Source organism: Saccharomycopsis crataegensis (assembly GCF_037102585.1).
Source record: "Saccharomycopsis crataegensis DNA, jcf7180000000085, whole genome shotgun sequence".
NCBI lineage: Eukaryota > Fungi > Ascomycota > Saccharomycetes > Ascoideales > Saccharomycopsidaceae > Saccharomycopsis > Saccharomycopsis crataegensis.
Genome location: NW_027043830.1, coordinates 451973 through 473572, shown reverse-complemented (window position 1 = coordinate 473572; position 21600 = coordinate 451973). Strand labels below are relative to the sequence as shown.

The window sequence follows — 21600 nt, the reverse complement described above, 5'->3', positions numbered from 1 at the left end:
TAAATTTTATCGTTATAGTTTGCTACCTTCAATGTATATTAGACTCTTCTCTTCTAACAATAGTGTACTTTTATTTTTCACATCAAATAGCATGAATATATGAAAAAGTATGCCAATATCTTCCACCCATTTTCAATGTATACATAAGTATAGATACTAAAAGTCACTGCTTAAGCGTAGTAGAAATACTTGGGGAAGTTTGCACACTCGAAATAGTAATATTGTATATTTAATGGATCGCCAATTATATAACGACATGTGAAGAAATAAACTAATAAAAACAACATCAAAAAACATAAAAACGCTCATCTCTTTTTCTTTTCCTTTTTTTTTTTTGAAAACCTTTACTTGATTCCAAACCCTTCACTTTCATTCATTGCCATGCTCAACTTAGAAAAGAAGTTATCTTTGGAAGAATATTCATAAATACAAAGCTCGTTAAAGCAAGTATGTGCAACAGGTAGTCTACCAGTATCGCTGCCAAGCTTCGTGATCTTAAAGTTCATACTAACGATTCCCGTGGCAGGAATTCTGTCGGAGCCAGTAATGAATAACATCAACTTCTTTTGTCCCGCAATACTCAAGCCTTCAAAAAATTCCCAAAACCATTTAACAATCGCGGTTTTATCAGCAGCAGAAATATCTGCAAACCCATTATACTTTGTTACTGACTTCAAACTGACAAGATCAAATTTTGAATTTGCTTCATCACTTCCACATAAAATCAACTCAACTTCCTCAGGTGAAAGCAAAGAATAAGAATTGCCATTGATAACGCTGTGGAAACCTCTCTTGAAAGCTTCAAATTTTTCCTTGATGCCATCGATTAAAAAGTATTCGGAATACTTTTTAATATAAGAGTTCTTGTTGGACTTATTCACAGCAATTTCACCACCTTTTTCTATCAAGTCCACAGTGTGAATTTTATCAAATGCATCTTTATAACTAAGGTCAAAATAAAAACCATCAAAAACTTCATTGAAGTCATCACCATCATAGGAGCCCATTTTCTTCAAGTTTGATGCAGTTTCTGGGAAGAGGTCACAATAATCTTGAAATCCAACAGGTTTATCGAATAATAACTTGAATAGCACATGTGGGAACTTTAAATCCAAAATCGTAGAATTATACATTGCTAATCCAAGCACAACTCCGATCAAGTAATACAACTCCAATGATTCAGCATTGTCTGCATTTAACGTAAACCATAAATAGTTGGACTGATCGATATTATAAAACAACCCATTAAGTGGATCAAGTAATTTTTTCGTCAATATCAAGAACCATTCCTTCTTCAACCCTCCCGCATCTATACCCACTTCACCAATAAATTCCACTTTCAAAGATTTTTTTAAATCTTTGGCATTCTCCTTGATACACCTTAAAGAATCGTTAGTGATTTGATCCCTTCTTATCCTTACCTTGAAATGCACTTCCACAATAGTTTTCTTGTTCACTGCATGAAGAAAAGCTTCTTCAGCTTTCTTCAGCATTTGACTTTTAGCTTCATATTCAATGATAGATATCTTTCCTGCTAGTGACAATAGAAATGGGAACTGGCAAAACGCAAAGGTGGGACTGGAAACGTTACCCGAAGCCCCAATTGGGGATATTGGCACACTGACCGCTGATCTGAGATAATCATTGACGGAAATAACCATATCATTGACCTTTAATTCCGTCTTCGTGGTAGATTTTTTACCAGAGAGGGTTTGCCAAGCATCGAAATCTTGTTTCACATTGATAAAATCCACCATAGAGTTGTAGAAAAATGAAGACTCACACCGGATATCTGATTTACCAGAAGTTAAAGCTTGATAGAAAAATGATAAAAATTTCGCCGCAGTTTTCAACCGCCATTCATTACCGTATTGAGCTATTCCCAATCTAAATTTGTCATTCTTTTTTGATCTTTTTTTGCTATTTGCCGGCCATACTGGTAATCTGGATGGCATTTGTAAAAAATTCAGAGACAGGGAATTTACTGTAGAGGCGGAGGTTGGTAAGGAGTCATTGAATTTATCATGGCCACTATTAGGTAAGTTCTCAGATAAATACCTTCTTTGGGCAAGCAGCTCTGGAAAAGCTGGCTGATTTTTTCCTTTGTCATGCTCGGCTTCTTGGAAGCGATTGAGTAGAGATCTCATTTGAAATGTTATGTACAAATTGATCAATTCAACTTTGCTTTTAAATTCTATTGTGGAATACTTGGCAAACCAATTCACAAGATAATTAACACAAACCTCATCACAATTAGACAAGAAGCCAATGACTCTTTCTATTATTTTATAACTGACATTTTTGACTTCTCTAGACTCAAAAAATATAATATTTGGATGCATCCTTGATGTTGGCGTTGTAGCATTTTGAGAAGCATCCGCAGGTGGTTTACCAAAACGCAAACAAAAAGGTAAAGTAGGTAGTTCCAATAAAATTAATAACCAATTCAAGTCTTCTGGAGCCTCGGTTAGCAAAGGACTTTGAAGCAAGTTACTCACCGCCGTTAATAACACGAAAAATGGTTTTTTAACTGGCAATGATAATAGCAATTTGAACGTTTCCCGTACTTCTTTAAAGTCAACATTGGGTTGAGAATGACTTAATTTGTAATTCTTGAATAGTGGGAAAGAACGGCTTAGGCAATCAAAACTATTGAAACTTCTGTATAAATAATCTTCTAATGGTCTGAACTTTTCAAATCCTGCAACCCTTGAAGGCGAGTTCTCGGCAATATGTTTCCTGAATTCCTCAAAACAAACATCAGCGATTCGTTTGACCGCCTGAAAAGATATTGGTTCAAGTTTCTGAGATAAAGCCTTAATGCCGTGTGACGGGGTGTTAAAGTCATAATTGTTGGTAACAAACATGGTATCGCAAAAAACGCAACGATATTTTTGAATGTGCGATGGATATTTGATGATATTACCACAGCATTTGCAACCATCAAGAACATAATCAGTGTTATCTATAGAAGAGGCCAATGAGGCCGAGGAAATGGAAGAGTTTGGAGAAAGTGAAGGATCAACAGACTTGGGTATCAAACCCGAAAATAACGACCAGCCAATGTAGCCTGCTACACCGAAGCCATTACTGCTGCTAGCATGATTACTATCACCGTTAGTTCCCCTTCTCAGGACTTGTTGATTTGGTTGATGAGATGAGCGAGGCTGTTCCATGGCCATGTGAGATACAAAAACTTCAGTATTTCCAGCATAAAAGGGCATTTATATAATTTATCAACTATAATTATGAAAACTCAGCGCGGTATAAGTCCAATTCCATTGGTTGTTCAAATTCTGTGCAATACACCCCTGTCTCTTTCTAAAAAGTACAGCCACCGACCCCGGAGTTACCAGTTTCGCAGCAGGATATTCAATCAGCTGAAATATTTAGTGCCGGAGAAGGATGATATATCAAAAACACAGGTATTCCCAAACGACGATTGCCTTGTTTCTTACTGACGAACTCTGGAAATGCTTTTCCTTAGTGGCTTTGACGGCATTGCTAAAAATAAAACTTTTGGAAAGTGTTCTTGCCGCTTTTTTCTCTTTTTGTGATGTCAACAACCGTTCGTAAATATGCAAAAAAAAAGTACCATGATAGCTGCATAATTACACATATATACACACGAACCTAATCTACGAGTAATATAAAACAACCACGCCTTTATATTGAACTATTATGCCTTATACTCTTCAAGAATTTCTTCCAACCCTTTTGCCTCGTTTCTGATTTTACACTTCAGCCAGTCCACTACTAATGGGGCGTCAAATGATCCTTTTGGCACCTCAATGATTGGTTTAAGTGCCAAATTTTTGAGAATGGAAGATTCGGGTAAAATTAGGGCTCCTGAACTTTCCTTGTTGATGAGTTTTGGAAACACTGATTCGTAAGCCTTCAAGTTTTCCGGATCCTTCCGGGCGTAGTCAAAAATCAACTTGAATTGTTGAGAGGTAGGGAATTTGTTTTGAATATCAATGTAATAAAGGGCATTCTTGAAATCATTTGACACTTTCAAGCCATCGGAATCGCGGAACAAGATCTCGTCGATTGCCTTGGTGGATTTATCCTTATCTTGGCCAGGATTTAAAGCAAATATCCTGGATAACCATGATTTTCCAGTGGATATTGGAGCAGAACTCACTTGGTGCTTGTTGAGGATTTTCAAGAGCTCGATCGATTGATTATTATGCGGCAAATGGCTGCGATATTGTTAGAATGAATGAACTCCCCTATTATTTTTTTTTTGAAAATACTCAAAGCTGTAAAAACATACAAGATGGTGATCACCCCCGGAATGTGTTGAAGGGACTTGAACAATGACATTTTTGGATGATAATCTCTAGTAATCACCACTGACAGTTGCAGTATAGAAAGCAACTCATCTCATCAGTCCTCAGAAAAGGTGCCAAAAAAAAAAATCGGACATGCTCACGTGACATTTTTTTTTTATGTAATAATTTATTTTCCATGGCTCATCTCGACTCTCTGGAGTACATTAGTGAGGATGCTTCATGTGGTTGGTTGGGCTATTCTGAAATGTCAATTCTACTATCTTCTATACAACAGCCCAACTCGATACTAAAATCGCTATATGCGCCAGTTTTTGGACCTGGGGAAAATGCTGCTATTATCGTAAAACCAAACTCACTTGAGTTTCACAAGGTGGATCAAAATGGTTTAAACCAGATACATACCATGGAGTTTCTCGATACAATAGTAGATGTTTGTGATTATGATATGGAAACGAAAATAAAGATCGGAAGCTTATTGATCGTGCTTACTAAATCTCTTGAACTTTGGGTAATTGCTTATAAAGAAGAGACAAAATCTTTTAAAATCATCGAGAAATTAATAATCACCTCATCGTTACCAATAAGTTCTAAACTCAGCATCTGTATTTTTCAAAACATTTTAGCAATTCAAACACATGTGGGTGCTCTTGAAATCGTCCAATTGAGTAAAATTGAAAATGCAGTATTAAAGAAACTCGGATCACAAAAACTTTCAACGACTGCAAAGAATTCAATATTTCAACAGAAATCAACTGCAACAGTGGATATAGAATCACTTAAACAGATCGAAATATTCAGAACAGAAGGGAACAAATATTATGTAATGACCTTAAAAAATTCTATTCCTTCAGGAAGTCTCGATTTTTACAGCTTGGATTTATCCACTTCCAAGATTTCCATGTTCACTACCCTTGGGAGTTTTCCAGAAGAGGCGGGCTCTCCAAACTATATTATCAAATTAACCAATAACGAGAACCAGAACTCCTGTGGATTCATAGTTAATTTTCTCCACAAACAATATTATCTTCCTCCTCCAAATTTGGCAACCGCAAGTCTCAAAAACCCAGTACAGAATGTTGAAAACTTGATTTACGAAATGATTCCTCTCAACACCAAATCCAATCCATCACTTAAGTTGGGGCAAAAAAAGTATAATATATTGCAAAGAAACACTATTTTGGACTCAGATGACCTGTCTTATAAAGAAATTAAAGAGGGATTAACGATATTGGCTCATAGCATCACAGAAGTTACGCATGATGCTCTGGAAGAGAATGCTGACATCTTTACGTTTAAAATTTTCTTAGTTTCTTCTCAAAACAATATCTTATTGCTTGGCTTTAAAGTGTGCTTATCTTCAAAGGCTAAACCAACATCCAATGCATCCATAAATTCCAAGAGTATAGATGGGTTTTTCCGTCGGAGAACTCCGACCTTGTCCAGAATCAATGTATCAGACACATTAGTACAGATTAAGACGTGGTCGCTTTATGATTTGAGCTCACCATATAATGACAGATCCAACGACTTTATTAATCAAGCTAACTGTTTATCATATATTGAGTCGGGTTACTTCATTGCTACTTCAAGTGTTTCGAATTCTGTAATTTTTCATGTTGATGCAATAGAACCGCATATAAAACCAATTCAATATTTGAAAGAGTTCAATGATGGACCAATATTACAACTAGAATATGATGAAAATCTGGAAATTTGCGCAGGTGGTTCAAATTTTCAACCTTTGATCAGCAGAAATCTATCAAATCTTTATTCTGTCTCAGGAAGCTTGCAATCAAGCGAGATTAAAATGTTTTCTCGAGGTCTTAATGCGATTGAAGTCACTACGAGGAATGAAAAACCCAAAATTGGACCATGTTTCAATTTAAGAGACACCTTACTTCAAAAAAAAAGGTCTTTTGAAACAAGTTATGGAGGATTGCATATTTTGTATTTTGAGCAAATAGCAAATGAAAGTCGAATTACTAAACCAACCTCGATTTTAGATGATAACACTGGATTTCTTGAATTTTACTTAACAAGAGTCACTTCAGAAAATGAATTATCTCTTGAATTTATACCTTGCAAGTTCAAGGAAGATACAACATCAGAAGAAAATGGATTGTTGAGATGTGGCCGAATTAAAGAACTTAGTTTTTTTGAAGACCGGCTTGTGATTATATTTGAACAGGAACTCAAAGTTTACAACTTTGCAGATTTCGGAACTCATTATTATGAACGTTTGGAATATAATGCGGAGCTTTCCAGAAGTTTAGAGAGAGATCCCGTCAGTCAGATATACCTTGGATCTGGCAACGAAATTTTTTTATTTTGTGAATCCGAAGAAAAAAAATATTTCAGGTACCTAAATCTCATTGAAAATATTGATAGAGAACTTCCTGTTCCAACTGATGTTGATATAAGTTTTGGATTGAATGAAAATACATTGGTTTTCGATCTTGAAGTTGATGCTGTTAACGAGGTCTTTTATTTAGTGATTTGCACATTCGAAGGAGATAACAAAGTTGTCAAGTATAAATATTCACAAATCGATCCACATTTAGAATTCATCAAAGATTTCGGATTTCACAAAAAGAGCTTTTTCAATTCAATTGCTATCGATAATATTAGAGACGAAGTGATTCTTTTGGGTACAACATCGTCCAGGTCTTTGGTAATCATAAAATTGCACTCTATTGTTTCTGGGTTCAAGAATTCTAAAGTTATTAATGAGTCGGACTATTTGAAGTACAATTTAGATGATTTTTCAGCCGAAATAATAAAATCGAAATCATTGAGGAATACTTATTATTTGAAAACCCCTAATGCCAATACTGTGCATTTATTGAACCTTCATAAGCAACCATCGTCGCCAAGTATCAGTTATGAATTGGGAATTTTGAATTTTCCCTTTAATCATCCTAACACAACTCTTTATAGTGAATTTGAACACCAAGGGAAAACCTATCTCATGACAGATGGGTTTCCAAATGCCCAATTTTTTAAAGTTGATGCAAAAATGTTGATGAGGAAACCATGTCTTGAAGAAGGGGTCCGTCACAGAGTAGCGGGAGACCAACAGGAAGGACAAGAAGAAGAGGAAGACGATGATCTAATAATTTTAACTAGTAACAGAAAGAAAAATATCATTGGAGATGGAATAGACAAGGAAATATCGAACCAGAGAAACAAATGTCGGAAAATCGTGAAACAAAATACCAACATGACAGCTTCAGTGGATGCCGATGGCGATACCCTTCTTCAAATACTACCTGATAATACTAGTTTTCAGGAAAAGTCAAACTTTTATACGGTTATTAAATCAATTGAATTGACAGATTTGATCAGAAAGATTATTATTATGAAACAGTTTAACCTTATGGTGGTGGTGACAAATAAATATCCAAATTCCTGTGAACCAAAGGGAAATCGTTTGGATAAAACTGTCAGCACAATCAAGTTACTTAATCTTAAATCTTTTGAATTGTTATCTTGCAATGTCCTTGAAGGTTATGAAGTTGTTGACTTAATTGATGCGTGTTACCAAAAACCAAAGTCTACTGAAATCAAAGGACCAGCCCACGTCGAGAACATTTTGGGATTCGAAGATAAGACTTCGGTGGGGTTGCAAAAAATGTTGATGAATAAATTTTTAGTGGTTTCCAACTGTAGTGGGAGCACTTATCGAGAAAAAAATCGGGATACTGGAGATCTCGATGATGCTGATGTTGTTAATGAATTCAAGTTATTTTCCGTGATAACGGAGGAAAAAACAGGGATTATTTTGGAATCATCTTATAAAAACTCTTCCAAGAGTCAATTCTACTCCATTCATAATTTTGGGTATCGATTATTTCTAGCCACGGGAAACAAAACAGGGATTTTCCGTATCAATTACAGACCATCTACCAGGCAATTCTACATCGAAAGGACTTTTGAGAAGAGAATATCTAGATTATTCACTGACAAAATAACCTCCATTAATAACATGATCATGATCAATGATATTTACAAAGGCCCAATGACCTTTAAATTGAGTCTGATAAAATACACTGAATCGAAGCCTGCGCAAAGCGGGCCCAAAGATATTTATACTGTGAGTGATTATGCGGTGGCCAATAAATATGAAGATTACGAAATGTCATTAAGGATCAGCATTTATGAACTAGATCAGATTAATGAAATGGCCAGTATTGATTCATGCCTTACCAATTCATTTTTATCGCAGCTGGTGGATCTTTCTAATAATCTATCGGTGGTTTTTAAAAAAGTCGGATTTAAGGATAAAAAATTGAACATAGAGAAGAAAACTATATCTAAATTTAATTTAGGTGACAATATCAATGTGATTGAAGCTTTACCGTCCTATGGCTGTTACCCAACCATGAAATTTAATGGTATGATTACAAAACAGTTCATCGGAGAAGCAAATGGGTCCGATGAATTTTTTAGTGGTAATATTGCTAGTACCATTTTTCCTTTAAGTCTTGTGGGATCAGTAATTGGAGGGATTTATACGCTAAGCCTTATTGATAATAAGGGTGCAGCTGATTTGTTGAAACGGCTCCAGGACCATTTGGTGGGTATTTTCGATGCCTCACCTAAAGACGACCAATCGATGGCGGCATTCCATAAATTCAGAAACCCCAAAGTGTTTGGATCGGTTGTTGAAGATGAATACACAAACTTCATTGATGGCACTCTATTTCAAAAGTTTTTGAATTTACCTATGGATCAACAGAAGAGTCATTTAGCCAACGAAGATATTGAAGCGATGAAGAGAATTATTTCTGCAAGCACTTTAGGGTTGGGAAATTAATACAGAGCCCCTTATAATAGAGAACATAAGGAATTAATGAACTTACGATTTTTTTTTTTTTTTTTGTTTAATAAAAGACTCACCGTAGTCCGCAAAATAATTTTTAAATGCATTATATGTAAACAGAAGAAAGAAGAGAAAAAAATAATAGATGCTCTATCGAGAAAAATAATATACTGGTACAATCACCTTAGATCAAAAGGGTTTCAATCTTGTCCTTGATGGCGTAGATTTGGTTTTTGATGGAAGAGCTGTCGTTGGTGGTGACAGAAGCAGAAATGACTGGTCTGGAAACACCACAGGCTCTACCTAAGGCAGTCTTGGATGGAACGAAAACGTATGGAACATTCTTGTCTTCACACAACAAAGGCAAGTGCAACAAGATTTCAATAGGTTCAGCATCGGCAGCCATGACGATGAATTCAGAGATACCTCTGTTCAAAGTCTTGGTGGCTTCGTTAGCACCCTTCTTCAATTGTCTCAAGTTTTGAGCTTGTTGGATAACATCCAAGATTTGTTGGGACAAGCCAGAGTCAGCCAATGGGAAAGCTTTTGGGTTTGGAGCAGACATTTTTTTTATAAAGATATTTAATAAACTTAGATAAACTAAAGGGTTCCTTGCTATTGCTCGCCCAGCGTTATTGTTAGAAGAGATGAGATGAAAAATTATTTTTTTTGAGAAAATTTTTTTTTTTTTTTTTTTTTTTTTCAAGTATCTCGATCCTGTTACCCGGGGTGCATATTTCAACTTGTCAAAAGACTGCGGTATCTTGATGTATGTGAACATGAGGATATATTTGAGTAACTGGTGAGAAACAGCTCCCAATAAATGTTTGATATTTATTGGTATTTCTCCTTTGGATATCAAGTACTCCCCCAATACCAGAATGGGGACCTCTCAACCATCATGGCCGGGGTTGACAAATTGGCACGTCAAAAAGCCCTTTGCGGATCAGGGCACCTAATTGCGATGGCTTTTTTTGTGTGATTTGTTCTTGTTGCAACCGTTGATGAAGAGAACAGATAATACTCATTCGATAACCATCCCCCGAGAATTTAACAATGAAGTTAGAATTCGTTTCCATTGTGGCAACGTTTGCTCTTTTTCGATCGGTCTTCGGGGTAAAAAGAGAATTATTCAAGACTTGTGAACAAAACGGGTTTTGTCATAGAAATAGACATTTGGCCAACGCAATTTCCAACAAACATGGTAGTTACTCCAGCCCATATAGCGTTGATGAGACTTCGATCCGAATTCTGGAAGAAGTCTCGGCCATTGAAGGTAGTATTATGAAAAAGTTGCCAAATGGTAAAGCGGTGGAATTGCCATTCACCATAGAGGTATTGAAAAGTGATAATATCAGATTGACAATCGATGAAAAGGAAAGATCTGATCCAAAGCTGTTACGTGTCGCGGACAAAAGATTCAAGTCTAGAAGATTCAATGAGGCTTCGAAGTATGCTTTGAAAGGAGAACCAGAAATCTCCGTCAATGCCAAACTCACAAAAGAATCCATTACTGACAAGTCCACCGGGGAAAAATACTTGTCCATTATTTATGGTGACGAATCAGAATATGAAGCCCAAATTACATTGAGTCCTTTCAAAATAACAGTTTATTACCACGGTCAACCAGAAATTATCTTGAATGACAGAAACTTTTTTAATATAGAACATTGGAGAACCCAAGACCAACAAGCCTCAGAATTGTCACCAGAAGAAACCGATTATGGTACTTTCAAGGACGAATTCAAGGATTCACAAGGGGACCATTTGCCATTTGGCCCAGAATCTATCGGTGTTGATGTGTCATTCATTGGTTATGATAAAGTGTTTGGGATTCCTGAACACGCCGATACCTTTTCATTGAAGGATACCACCAACGATGATCCATACAGATTATTCAACGTTGACATCTTTGAATATGAAACCCAAAGTAAGTTCCCAATGTATGGTTCTATTCCCTTCATGGTTGCCCAAAAGAAATCCGCTACCGCAGGGCTCTTTTGGATCAATGCTGCTGACACTTATGTCGATATTAAGAAGGGTTCTCCTGCTCAATCTAATCCTGACCAAATTGTATTGACATCGGAAAAGTCAACAAAGACTCACTGGTTCTCTGAAGCCGGTATTCTTGATTTGATTATCATGGTGGATAAGAGCCCTCTTGCTATCAACAAAAAATACGGTGAGTTATCTGGGAATCCAGAATTACCACAATTATTTACTTTGGGTTACCATCAATGTAGATGGAACTACAATGATGTCGATGATGTTTTGGACGTTTCAGAAAAATTTGATAATTTTGAAATTCCATACGATGTCATTTGGTTGGACATTGAATACACCGAAAATAAGAAATATTTCACTTGGAAAAAAGGGTTGTTTGATGATCATGTGGAAATGAACAAGAAATTGGCGGAAACTGGCAGAAACTTGGTGGCTATTATTGACCCACATATCAAAACAGACTATCAAGTTTCCAATGATATTGAAAAACAAGGCCTCGGGATCAAAAATTCTGATAATGATGATACTTATCATGGCCATTGTTGGCCAGGTGAATCCGTTTGGATTGATACTTTTAATCCAAAATCTAAAGCTTACTGGAATAAGTTGTTTGCCAACAACACCGATTTCTCTGGTGATGAGACCAATTTACATATCTGGAATGATATGAGTGAACCATCAGTGTTCTCTGGTCCAGAAACCACTGCACCAAAGGACATCGTTCACTACGGTGGCTGGGAACATAGATCGGTCCATAATGCTTATGGTTTGACTTTCCATGAAGCAACTTATGATGCTATGTCCAAGAGATATGTCAATAAGAGACCGTTTATTTTGACCAGAGCCTATTATGCCGGTTCTCAAAGATCGGCCGCTATGTGGAGTGGGGATAACAAATCCAAATGGGAATTTCTTAAGATTTCCTTACCAATGGCTTTAACTTCGCAAGTTGTTGGTATGCCATTTACTGGTTCAGATGTCGGTGGATTTTTTGGTGATCCAAGCTCAGAATTATTGACTAGATGGTACCAAGCTGGTATTTGGTATCCATTTTTCAGAGGCCACGCCCATATTGATTCCAAAAGACGTGAACCTTATATTGCCGGGGAACCATACACTTCAATCATGAGAGATGCTATTAGATTACGTTACTCTTTGCTTCCTGTTTTCTACACTGGATTCCATCATGCATCAATCACTAATGCTCCAATTATCACCCCATTGTTTTACTCCAATCCAGAAAATGAAGATTGTTATGAAATTGAAGACGAATTTTTCGTGGCTGACAGTGGCCTTTTGGTCAAGCCAGTAACTCAAGAAGGAGCAACCTCAGTAAGCATCTATATTCCTGATGAAAAACCATACTTTGATTATCATACTCATGAACTTATTCAAGGTAAAGGTTCACACGATCTCCAAGCTGAGTTAGAGCAAATCCCAATTTTGATGCAAGGTGGTCATATTTTCTCTAGAAAAGATAGATATAGAAGATCTTCTAAATTGATGAAGTATGATCCATACACTTTAGTGGTTGCTTTAGATGAAGAAGGCTCTGCAAAAGGATCTTTGTACATTGATGATGGTGAAACTTTTGACTACAAAAAGGATGATGATTTCGTTTATGTTGATTTTGCCATTAAGGATAACAAGCTTCAATCCTCGGTCAATGTCGGTAAACAAACACCATTCACTGAATTGCTTGATAAAGTCAAGGTTGAGAAAATCATTATTGTTGGTAAAGATATAAGCTTTAGTTCTTCTGCCAAGGTTAGCCAAAATGGCGAAAACTGGGAAGCGGAAACTATTGGTATCAACAATAATGCTTTTATTATCAGAAACCCAGCAGTTGCCATCAATAAGTCTTGGACTATTGAGTTAAATTGATTGTATTTTTATTTATTATTGTTGAAAGTAGCATTTTTTTTCTTTTTTGAATTTGGATATTTTACTTGAATCTTTCAAAATACGGCTATGTAAGCGATTGACATGATAGATTACGCGTATGAATGTTGAAACTCCGTTCATTGAATTCTTACTCTTAGAAAACAGGGTCAGTGAGAAACGCCCATTGCACACAATAAAAATTCCAAAGTTAAAAAACAGTACAATAATACTAAACAGATAAAAAAAAAAAATTGACCAAAAGGGAGGAAAAATAAGTTTAACACAATAATAGGCTCTTCCTTTCATTTTTTTTTCTTTTCCTGTCACTTAAAAAAAAAAAAGAAGTTCAATTCGTAATAATAGTAAATGATAGGAGAGGGTTAACTATAACATAATTAAAAAAAAATTTATGATATATTCGGATTGGGTAATAATGAATTTCGAGGGAGAGACGGAGGGGCAAAAAAAAAAAAAAAAGAATGGGATAGATGTGAATGTACTTTTTTTTTTTGCTTTTTGTATGTTATTTGTTCTTCTTCTTGTTTAATTTCAGGATTATTGAAATTTTTTTTAAAAAAGGGGGAGGAAACCAACAGGCTTAACAGATAACATCTTGGGTGGCTCTAGAGTTCAACAAAAGAGCAACAATCAAACCGTACAAACCCAAAACTTCAGCGAAAATCAAAATCAACATCATACCGACAAACAATCTTGGTTGTTGAGCGGTACCTCTGACACCAGCGTCCCCAACAATACCAATGGCAAAACCAGCAGCCAAACCAGACAAACCAACAGACAAACCAGCACCTAATTGGACGAAACCAGTGTACAAAGCTTGTTGTTGTTTCAAAGAGTATGAAACAAGGACAGAAACGACCAAACCGTAAATGGCAATAATACCAGCCATAATAACTGGGACAATGTTTCTAACAAGTAAGTCTGGTCTCAAAACAGTGGTGGCACAAATACCAACACCGGACTTAGCAGTACCGTAAGCAGCACCAAAAGATGTGAAGACAATGGCAGCGGCACAACCAATGGAACCGAAGAATGGCTAAGAAATTTGTTAGTATTACATGGAAGAAAAAGAATAAAAATAAAAAGAAATAAAAGAGGTGAATGAATCCACATTATTGTCAACAATTTGACACTTAAATGGAAATATAGATTGAGCAAAAAAGCAATCGTTGACATACAGCATAAACTGGACTATAGAAACGTGTTAGTTAATTGGTCATCAATCTTACCTCGAAAACTTGGCTCCAAAGGTTAAAAAAAAAACAGCTGGTGCGATAAGATATCATGATAACATTATCATTCAATTCGGTAAAAACATGTCCAAGGTGGCCTGCCATTTGTTATGGCTCATTCAATGTGTCAAATTAACTGTACTAATTCCATCGAATGAATGCCATCTCACTGATGGAATCATGTTTTGCCTTCGAAGGTATCGTGGACAGCCTTTGTTATTTTTGATTATCTCAACCCAGTGCCATCGCTATCCAAGAAAAAAAAACATACCATAAGTCAGACATTGTGGATATTAATTTTATTTATTTTTGATAGGATTAATTAAATGACCGATGCTAATAAAAACAAGTAGACACTCGATATTTTCTTGACAGGATACAGTAACCAAACACCTAGTTTATTAACAACTAGCATCCAAAATTGTGAATTTCAATTTTGTTTTTTTTTGTATTTTTTTTGGTGTGGCCAGCCAATAATCGGGGCACCTGCGGTTAGGAGGTGTGATGGCTCATTGCCCGGCTGAAATCCCTGTTACTAAAAGCACGCGAGTTATATCGTATATTGACACACAAGTCCAAATATATTGATATTTATTGACTAAAATAATGGTTGAATGGTCAATGATAACCCTCTTACACAGCAAACTAAAAGAAAAGTAAAAAAAAAAAAGCGAATATAGTACATTTATCTCAAAAGGTAAGCAGCTCTAAAGTTCTCGTAAGCTTGGCTGCCCCATCAGTGACCCCGTCATTTTCAAGCATTATCTTGGCTTTGCTCTTTTCCAATCCTTCTAGCAACATACACGCTTTGCAAATGGTGTTGGAAGACAAATATCCACATCTCGTACATCTATTACCATCTTTGAATCCGTGCTTACCTAGCGATATTGAGCCATCGTTACGTATTTCCACCTCTGTTGGCTCCTTGGAACCATTGGCATTTTGTTTCTTTTTAAATTGTTGTCGCTTTTTCTTTTCTTTCAACACAAGATTCTCCCCACTGTAAATGATATCGGTGATACAACTCGACCTGATTTTCTCCAAGTTTTTCATCAACACTCTGGCAGTACCTCTAAATGCCTCTGGAGCGTAAGTACACTCGGTTGAAAAATAATCTAGCTTCTTGTAGTGAGCATAAAGCACAATTTCCTTTTGGTATATGTATTTGAAAGGTTTTGATCTTTTGATTGGTGATCCCGATGATTTGGTGCAAATAGTGGTGGAGTTCTCCAATCTTGCCAAATCACCTCTTAAAATATTCATCAATACAGTTTCTGCCATATCATCAGCATTATGGCCCGTTACTACGTGATTGATCCCCAATTTTGCCGCCCCTCTATCAAGTGCCTGTCTTCTTAGTACCCCGCAGTACGTACAACTATTTCTGATGCCGGCACAGGAAACAATTTCATCCATAGTCCAGTTATACAAGTCTCTGTAACTCACAATTTCCAATGGCAAATTATACTGGATTTTATTTCTCTGGACGGTGGCTAGAGAATCATCTCTGTAGCCCACAATCCCTTCATCGATACTCAACAATACGAGTTCTAGGCCATAATTATAACGCTCATTCAAAAGTTTCAACACATAGGCAAGAACGGTGGAATCCTTACCGCCTGACGCACCTATAGCAACTTTTTCGCCAGGGAAGAATAAGTTATTGGAGACAATAGTCTGATGGATTTCGGTTTCAAAGACATGGTAAAAGCATTCTTTACAGATCTTCTGTAGGTTTTTTGGTCTTTTGATCGCTTGTTTTCTTGACTTGCAAAGTTCGCAAAGTTTAAGATTTCCTTTCTTGGTCTTTGTCTTCTCGTCGTTAGTCATAATATTATGATGTGATCTGGTATTCAGTTGGCGATTGATCAGAATCAGATGCCCTTCTAATTTTTTTTTTTTTTATTTTTCACTTAGCCGTTACGGTGATGCATGCTGCGATCGCCGGGTTACTGCGGAAGCTCATCATCATCATCACCATCTAAGCGGTTGGATCTACCACCTCGCTATCTATCTATGATCAATCAATACTCAGCTTGGGGGTTGTTTGACTTCCGAAAAAAGAAATTGTGTTGAATTTGTCTCAAGTTTCTTTTCATTTAGTATTTTTCTCTTTTTTACGGGGAGGTTTTTTTTTCAATCGCCCATACTTCATTGGGCATAACCTCACAAATCACTTACCTCCTTGATAACGAAGATCAGCAACCCCACAAACTGTAATTTAGAATTAGAATTTTCGATAGTCTTCCTCCAAGCAAAGTAGTAATAATCTTGTGGAGTGAGAGTAACCTTATTCCCGCATCAAGCCTTCTTCATCACTAGAAACAGCAAACGGTGCAAGATGCCACCACGATCTCAACGAATGGTTTGCATGGATGATGGATGATATCTCAGCCATGCTTTGGATAATTGCTTATTTGAATTTGTTTATTCGCATTTGTGGTCAAGTCAATAATTAAAGGTTCCGTGGCTCAAACAACATCAATCAATGCGCAAACCAATAAGAGAATCTGCTATGCTATCACCCAACGAAGCTACAGTAATGCCATCCACTAGTCTGACTTATTCCTCTTATCATTACTATCTTTCCAATTCCCTAGCCACTCTTCTTTATTGACATCTCGTGGGGTGCGGGTCCGAATTTATTCCCATAAGTGGTCCTTAAACCACATGATCTACCAAGCGATCTTCCACAAATGCAGGGATTTTCCCATACAAACTTCTCAGTATCCCCAATGAAAAATATCATTTTAGCGCATATTTCACCTGACCTTGGAAGAAGGGACAAGAAAAGATAAACATCGGAATAAAACTTTTATAAATCCCTTCTGTCCCATCAACTTCCGAAATAGCAATTGGGTTTCTTTTTCTTTTGTTTCCCTTCTGTCAATATCATAAAGAATCAGGTTAACAACCCTTCTATTTTGCGTTCTGGTGTCACTTCTGCCTCATCTTTCTTCAAACTAAGCTCCTCGTCATAGCTTAGAGTTGCAAAGACTATTTGATTATAAATTTTTCAGATCAACCATCAATTCTGATCATGGACTTTTCCAACTTCCGCAACGGTTCCCACCTAGCATTTATTAATGCTGCTTCCTCCCCGGAAGTCAAATATGTCACCAGACCTTCTTTGATCGAGGGAATCCCTGACTCTATTTTGGGACTCATCGCCCCTGTTGCGATTTATTGGTTAATGTCCACATTCTTCTTGATCATTGATCATTATGAACTCAGCGAAAAATATAGAATCCATCCTTCAGAAGAAGAAGCCCAGAAAAATAAGGCCACATTCCATGAAATCCTCAAAGACGTTGCCTTGCAACACTTTATCCAAACCGTTGCTGGTCTTGGTCTTTTTTATTTTGAAGACGTTCCATTGACCGGGTTTGAAAATCACGCCATGTGGGAATGGAAGCAAAAACTCCCATTTTTGCCAAGTTGGGCGATTTATCACCTCTATTGGTACGGGTTCTCCGCGATCAAGATTGTCATTGCCTTTGGGATTATCGATTCATGGCAATATTGGTTACACCGTTGGATGCACATCAACAAATACATGTACAAGCACTATCACTCTAGACACCACAGACTCTATGTTCCTTATGCTTTTGGGGCCTTGTATAATGCTCCATTGGAAGGGTTTTTGTTGGATACCTGTGGTACTGGGTTCGCCATGCTTTTAACCAATTTGACTCCAAGAGAAGCTCTTGTATTATTCACTTTCTCCACCATGAAAACCGTGGATGATCATTGTGGCTACGCTTTCCCATACGACCCTTTCCAAATAATCTTCCCAAATAATTCGATCTATCATGATATCCACCACCAAGCGTTCGGTATCAAGACGAACTTTTCACAACCTTTCTTCACTTTCTGGGACACGTTGAACGGCACCCAATACAAAGATCTTACCAAGTATCAAGAACACAGAAAGAAAATGAGCATAGAAAAATACAAGCAATTCTTAGCTGACAGAAGAAAGCCTGCTGCCAAACCAACAGAAGAAAAGAAAGAAAAATAATTGGGATTTCTCAATATTTTCTTGTTCACCCTCGATTGCACCATCGAATACAATCATCACCTGCCAATATGGCAATATATCATTTAATACCTGAAAGCATGGTGTTATCACATTTAACGGCGCAAAAATATTTCTGTTTCAGTTTTTTAATATGTTTCTCTTTTAATTCACTTCGATATCACCAGACAATTTAATTTGAATTTTACAGCTATGATATGTATTTTTTCTTCTTCTTTTTTCATCTCCTCTTGCAAGCTCTCTATTTAATACCTTTTCATAATTATATGGTTAACATACCCCTTTGAGTCACATCTTCCTTTCTTGAATATCTGTGTATTTTTTTTTTATTTTTTTTCTTACCTGAGAACAGGTTTAATTTTTCCTCATCCTAATCTGATATACTCTAATCTATCCACTCTTACTGCCCTTTTCTCGTTATTATGCTTCATTTATACATTTGTGCTTTTTCTTATTATTGCCCCATCTTGTATCATTAATTACGTATGTGACTTCTGTCTTTGATAGTTTCAAATGTTATCTGCTCTCATTTAATATTAGTTGATCGTTTCAAAAAAAAAAAAAGAGTTGATAATATGATCCCTTATGATTGAGATTTACATCTTCTTTCTTCATCATTTTTTTCTCTTTTCATTCTTTTTGTAAATATCACAACGACACTGGTAATTTTTACAAAGTTTCATATCCACTTAAAATGGTTCTAAAAACACGCATGGTATCTTAGGAAATAGATTACATAATAGAGAGACAATAAAGCAAAAAAAAAAAATTCTCTAGAAAATAATTGATGAAATAAATGGGGAAATGAAGATGAAATTGCCACATAAAGTGAGAGAGAGAGAGAGAGAGAAAGAGAAAGAGGGTATAATATCCTCCTCAATTATTCAAAGCATGGTATATTTCACAAACCTTAAATCTTGTTGTCACTTCTTTGAGAAGTCTTCAAGTCAGTCAATTGCTTGATAACATCGTCCAAAGCCACAGCACCGGTCTTGGTTTGTAATTCTTCAATGTCACGGTTTCTGATATTGACAGCGCCGGCCTTTTGTTCTTCTTCACCAACAATGAACAAGAAGTTGTACTTCAACATTTGACCAGTTCTGATCTTCTTGTTCAAGGTGTTACCACTGACATCGACATCGGCCCAGAACCCTTGGGCATACAATTTTTCTTTGACCTGAACAGCGTATTCTTCGTACTTGGCACCGACTGGGATAACCAAAACTTGTCTTGGAGACAACCAGAATGGCCACTTACCGGCATAATGTTCGGTCAAGATGGCAGTCATTCTTTCAACGGAACCCAAAATGGCTCTGTGGATCATGACTGGTCTGTCTCTGGCTTCGGAATCGGTCATGAAATCCAAATCAAATCTTTGAGGTAATTGGAAATCCAATTGAATGGTGGCACATTGGAACCATCTCTTCAAAGCATCGGAAATCATAATATCGATCTTTGGACCGTAGAAGGCACCATCACCTGGGTTGATTTCCCACTTGTCAGTGAATTTGTTCAAGGCGTTGGTCAACTTAGCTTCGGCAGAATTCCAAGTTTCAATTTCACCAATGTACTTATCTGGTCTAGTGGACAATTCCATCTTGAAATCGAAACCAAAGACACCATAAACGTGTTGCAAGAAATCAAAGATACCAGAGATTTCGTCTTCGATTTGATCTTGACGACAGAAGATATGGGCATCATCTTGTTGGAATCTTCTAACTCTGGTCAAACCAGACAAGGCACCAGAGAATTCGTTTCTGTGCAAAACACCGAAATCAGCAACTCTCCATGGCAATTCACGGTAAGATCTTTCTCTAAATTTATAGACCAAACAGTGACCTGGACAGTTCATTGGTTTCAAAGCATACTTTTCCTTTTCGACTTCAAAAGAAAACATATTTTCTTGGTAGTTTTGCCAGTGACCAGAAGTTTCCCACAATTTGGTGTTGAACATATTTGGAGTGATAACTTCTTGGTAACCTCTCTTGTGGTATTGGGTCTTCATCATATCAACCAAGGTGTTGTAGATTCTGGTACCATGAGGCAACCAGAAACAAGAGCCTGGGGACATTTCATTGAAATAGTACAATTCTTGTTCTTTACCGATTTTTCTGTGATCTCTCTTTTCAGCTTCTTTCAAGAATTCAAGATGTTCGGTCAATAATTTCTTTTCTGGGAAAGCAATACCGTAGATTCTTTGCAAAGAGTCATTGTTGGCATCACCCAAGAAATAGCAAGCAGAGTTCTTCAACAATTTGAAAGCCTTAATTTTCCCGGTATGTGGAATATGTGGACCAACACACAAATCGATCAATGGACCGTTTCTGTACACGGTGGTGGCACCTCCATCTGGAACCTTGGTTTGGACCAAGTAGGTCTTGTACTTGGAGTATTTGAACATTCTCAACAAGTCTTCCTTCTTCATAACCAATCTTTCAAACTTTTGCTTTTCCTTGATGGCCTTCTTGGCAACGTTTTCCAACCCACCAAAGTTAGATTGAGAGATAGAGTTTTCGTTACCAACAGAGAATTCGTAGAAGAAACCTTCGCTGGTTGGAGGACCCAAACAAATCAAAGCACCCAAGTTACATTCACAAGCTTCACCCAAAACGTGGGCAGCAGAGTGCCAGAAAACACGCTTACCTTCATCGGTTTCAAAGTCAAAGAACTCGAGCTTACAGTCACCTTCCAAAGGTCTGACCAAATCCCACAATTCACCATTGACCTTAGAGATACATTGCTTATCAGCGAACCCTTTACCGATTTGGTTGGCGATATCTAATGGAGAAGTGACCCAAGCGACAGCAGGCTTAGTGGCACCATCTCTGAGAGTGATAGTGATTTCCTTGTTTTGAGAGGCCTTGGCATCAACAGAGTCGTTGTATTCTTTTTGCAATTCTTCAAAGATCTTAACTCTGTAGTCAATGAATTCTGGTTGAGGGTCGATGAAATCTTTAGAAGCAACGACGTTGTTTTTCTTTTCCTTCTTTTTCTTAGGTTGGGCAGGGGCAGCAGCAGGAGCAGCCTTTTTTTCCAAAGAAAGGTCTTCGACCTTGGCAGCAACTTCTTCAGCAGACATTGTCTTTTGATTGTTTTGTGATGGGATCGTTGAGATTTGGTGGAAAGGATTGGGAACCTTAAAGCGAAAAATAGAAAAATAGAAAAAAAATACAGGAAAATTTACTCATAGAAGTATGCGGTTACCCGGGCGTAATATATACTTTAGGCCCTCTCAACCGCCAGTTATTCACTTAAAAAGGGATGGCTAATATAGGTAAATAAAGTGTGGAAGCGAGAGCAAGGAAG

The 21600-nt window shown here is 37.0% G+C and overlaps 9 protein-coding genes across 9 annotated transcripts; 3 read left to right on the top strand and 6 right to left on the bottom strand. All coding sequences in view use genetic code 12, as the record gives it.

The window, feature by feature from the left end:
* Nucleotides 1-344: 344 nt before the first annotated feature.
* HUL4 (putative E3 ubiquitin-protein ligase HUL4) lies at nucleotides 345-3224 on the bottom strand (the record flags this gene model as incomplete). The annotated part of the gene is made up of 1 exon (XM_064998539.1): nucleotides 345-3224. One exon carries the CDS (start codon nucleotides 3222-3224, stop codon nucleotides 345-347), a length of 2880 nt encoding a protein of 959 aa, XP_064854611.1.
* Nucleotides 3225-3679: 455 nt separating this feature from the next.
* DASC09_049390 (uncharacterized protein) lies at nucleotides 3680-4326 on the bottom strand (the record flags this gene model as incomplete). Its single annotated transcript, XM_064998538.1, has 2 exons — nucleotides 3680-4202; nucleotides 4277-4326. 2 exons carry the CDS (start codon nucleotides 4324-4326, stop codon nucleotides 3680-3682), a joined length of 573 nt encoding a protein of 190 aa, XP_064854610.1.
* A 144-nt stretch (nucleotides 4327-4470) lies between these two features.
* On the top strand, nucleotides 4471-9111 carry DASC09_049380 (uncharacterized protein; the record flags this gene model as incomplete). The annotated part of the gene is made up of 1 exon (XM_064998537.1): nucleotides 4471-9111. One exon carries the CDS (start codon nucleotides 4471-4473, stop codon nucleotides 9109-9111), a length of 4641 nt encoding a protein of 1546 aa, XP_064854609.1.
* Nucleotides 9112-9301: 190 nt separating this feature from the next.
* Nucleotides 9302-9682, bottom strand: SNU13 (RNA binding protein SNU13; the record flags this gene model as incomplete). The annotated part of the gene is made up of 1 exon (XM_064998536.1): nucleotides 9302-9682. One exon carries the CDS (start codon nucleotides 9680-9682, stop codon nucleotides 9302-9304), a length of 381 nt encoding a protein of 126 aa, XP_064854608.1.
* Nucleotides 9683-10173: 491 nt separating this feature from the next.
* ROT2 (glucan 1,3-alpha-glucosidase ROT2) lies at nucleotides 10174-13005 on the top strand (the record flags this gene model as incomplete). The annotated part of the gene is made up of 1 exon (XM_064998535.1): nucleotides 10174-13005. The coding sequence occupies one exon, from the start codon at nucleotides 10174-10176 to the stop codon at nucleotides 13003-13005; it is 2832 nt and encodes a 943-aa protein (XP_064854607.1).
* Nucleotides 13006-13603: 598 nt separating this feature from the next.
* Nucleotides 13604-14540, bottom strand: VMA3 (H(+)-transporting V0 sector ATPase subunit c; the record flags this gene model as incomplete). Its single annotated transcript, XM_064998534.1, has 3 exons — nucleotides 13604-14059; nucleotides 14202-14214; nucleotides 14527-14540. 3 exons carry the CDS (start codon nucleotides 14538-14540, stop codon nucleotides 13604-13606), a joined length of 483 nt encoding a protein of 160 aa, XP_064854606.1.
* A 405-nt stretch (nucleotides 14541-14945) lies between these two features.
* On the bottom strand, nucleotides 14946-16085 carry NCS6 (Ncs6p; the record flags this gene model as incomplete). The annotated part of the gene is made up of 1 exon (XM_064998533.1): nucleotides 14946-16085. The coding sequence occupies one exon, from the start codon at nucleotides 16083-16085 to the stop codon at nucleotides 14946-14948; it is 1140 nt and encodes a 379-aa protein (XP_064854605.1).
* Nucleotides 16086-17295: 1210 nt separating this feature from the next.
* On the top strand, nucleotides 17296-18276 carry SUR2 (sphingosine hydroxylase; the record flags this gene model as incomplete). Its single annotated transcript, XM_064998532.1, has 1 exon — nucleotides 17296-18276. One exon carries the CDS (start codon nucleotides 17296-17298, stop codon nucleotides 18274-18276), a length of 981 nt encoding a protein of 326 aa, XP_064854604.1.
* Nucleotides 18277-19204: 928 nt separating this feature from the next.
* THS1 (threonine--tRNA ligase THS1) lies at nucleotides 19205-21373 on the bottom strand (the record flags this gene model as incomplete). The annotated part of the gene is made up of 1 exon (XM_064998531.1): nucleotides 19205-21373. One exon carries the CDS (start codon nucleotides 21371-21373, stop codon nucleotides 19205-19207), a length of 2169 nt encoding a protein of 722 aa, XP_064854603.1.
* Nucleotides 21374-21600: the final 227 nt, after the last annotated feature.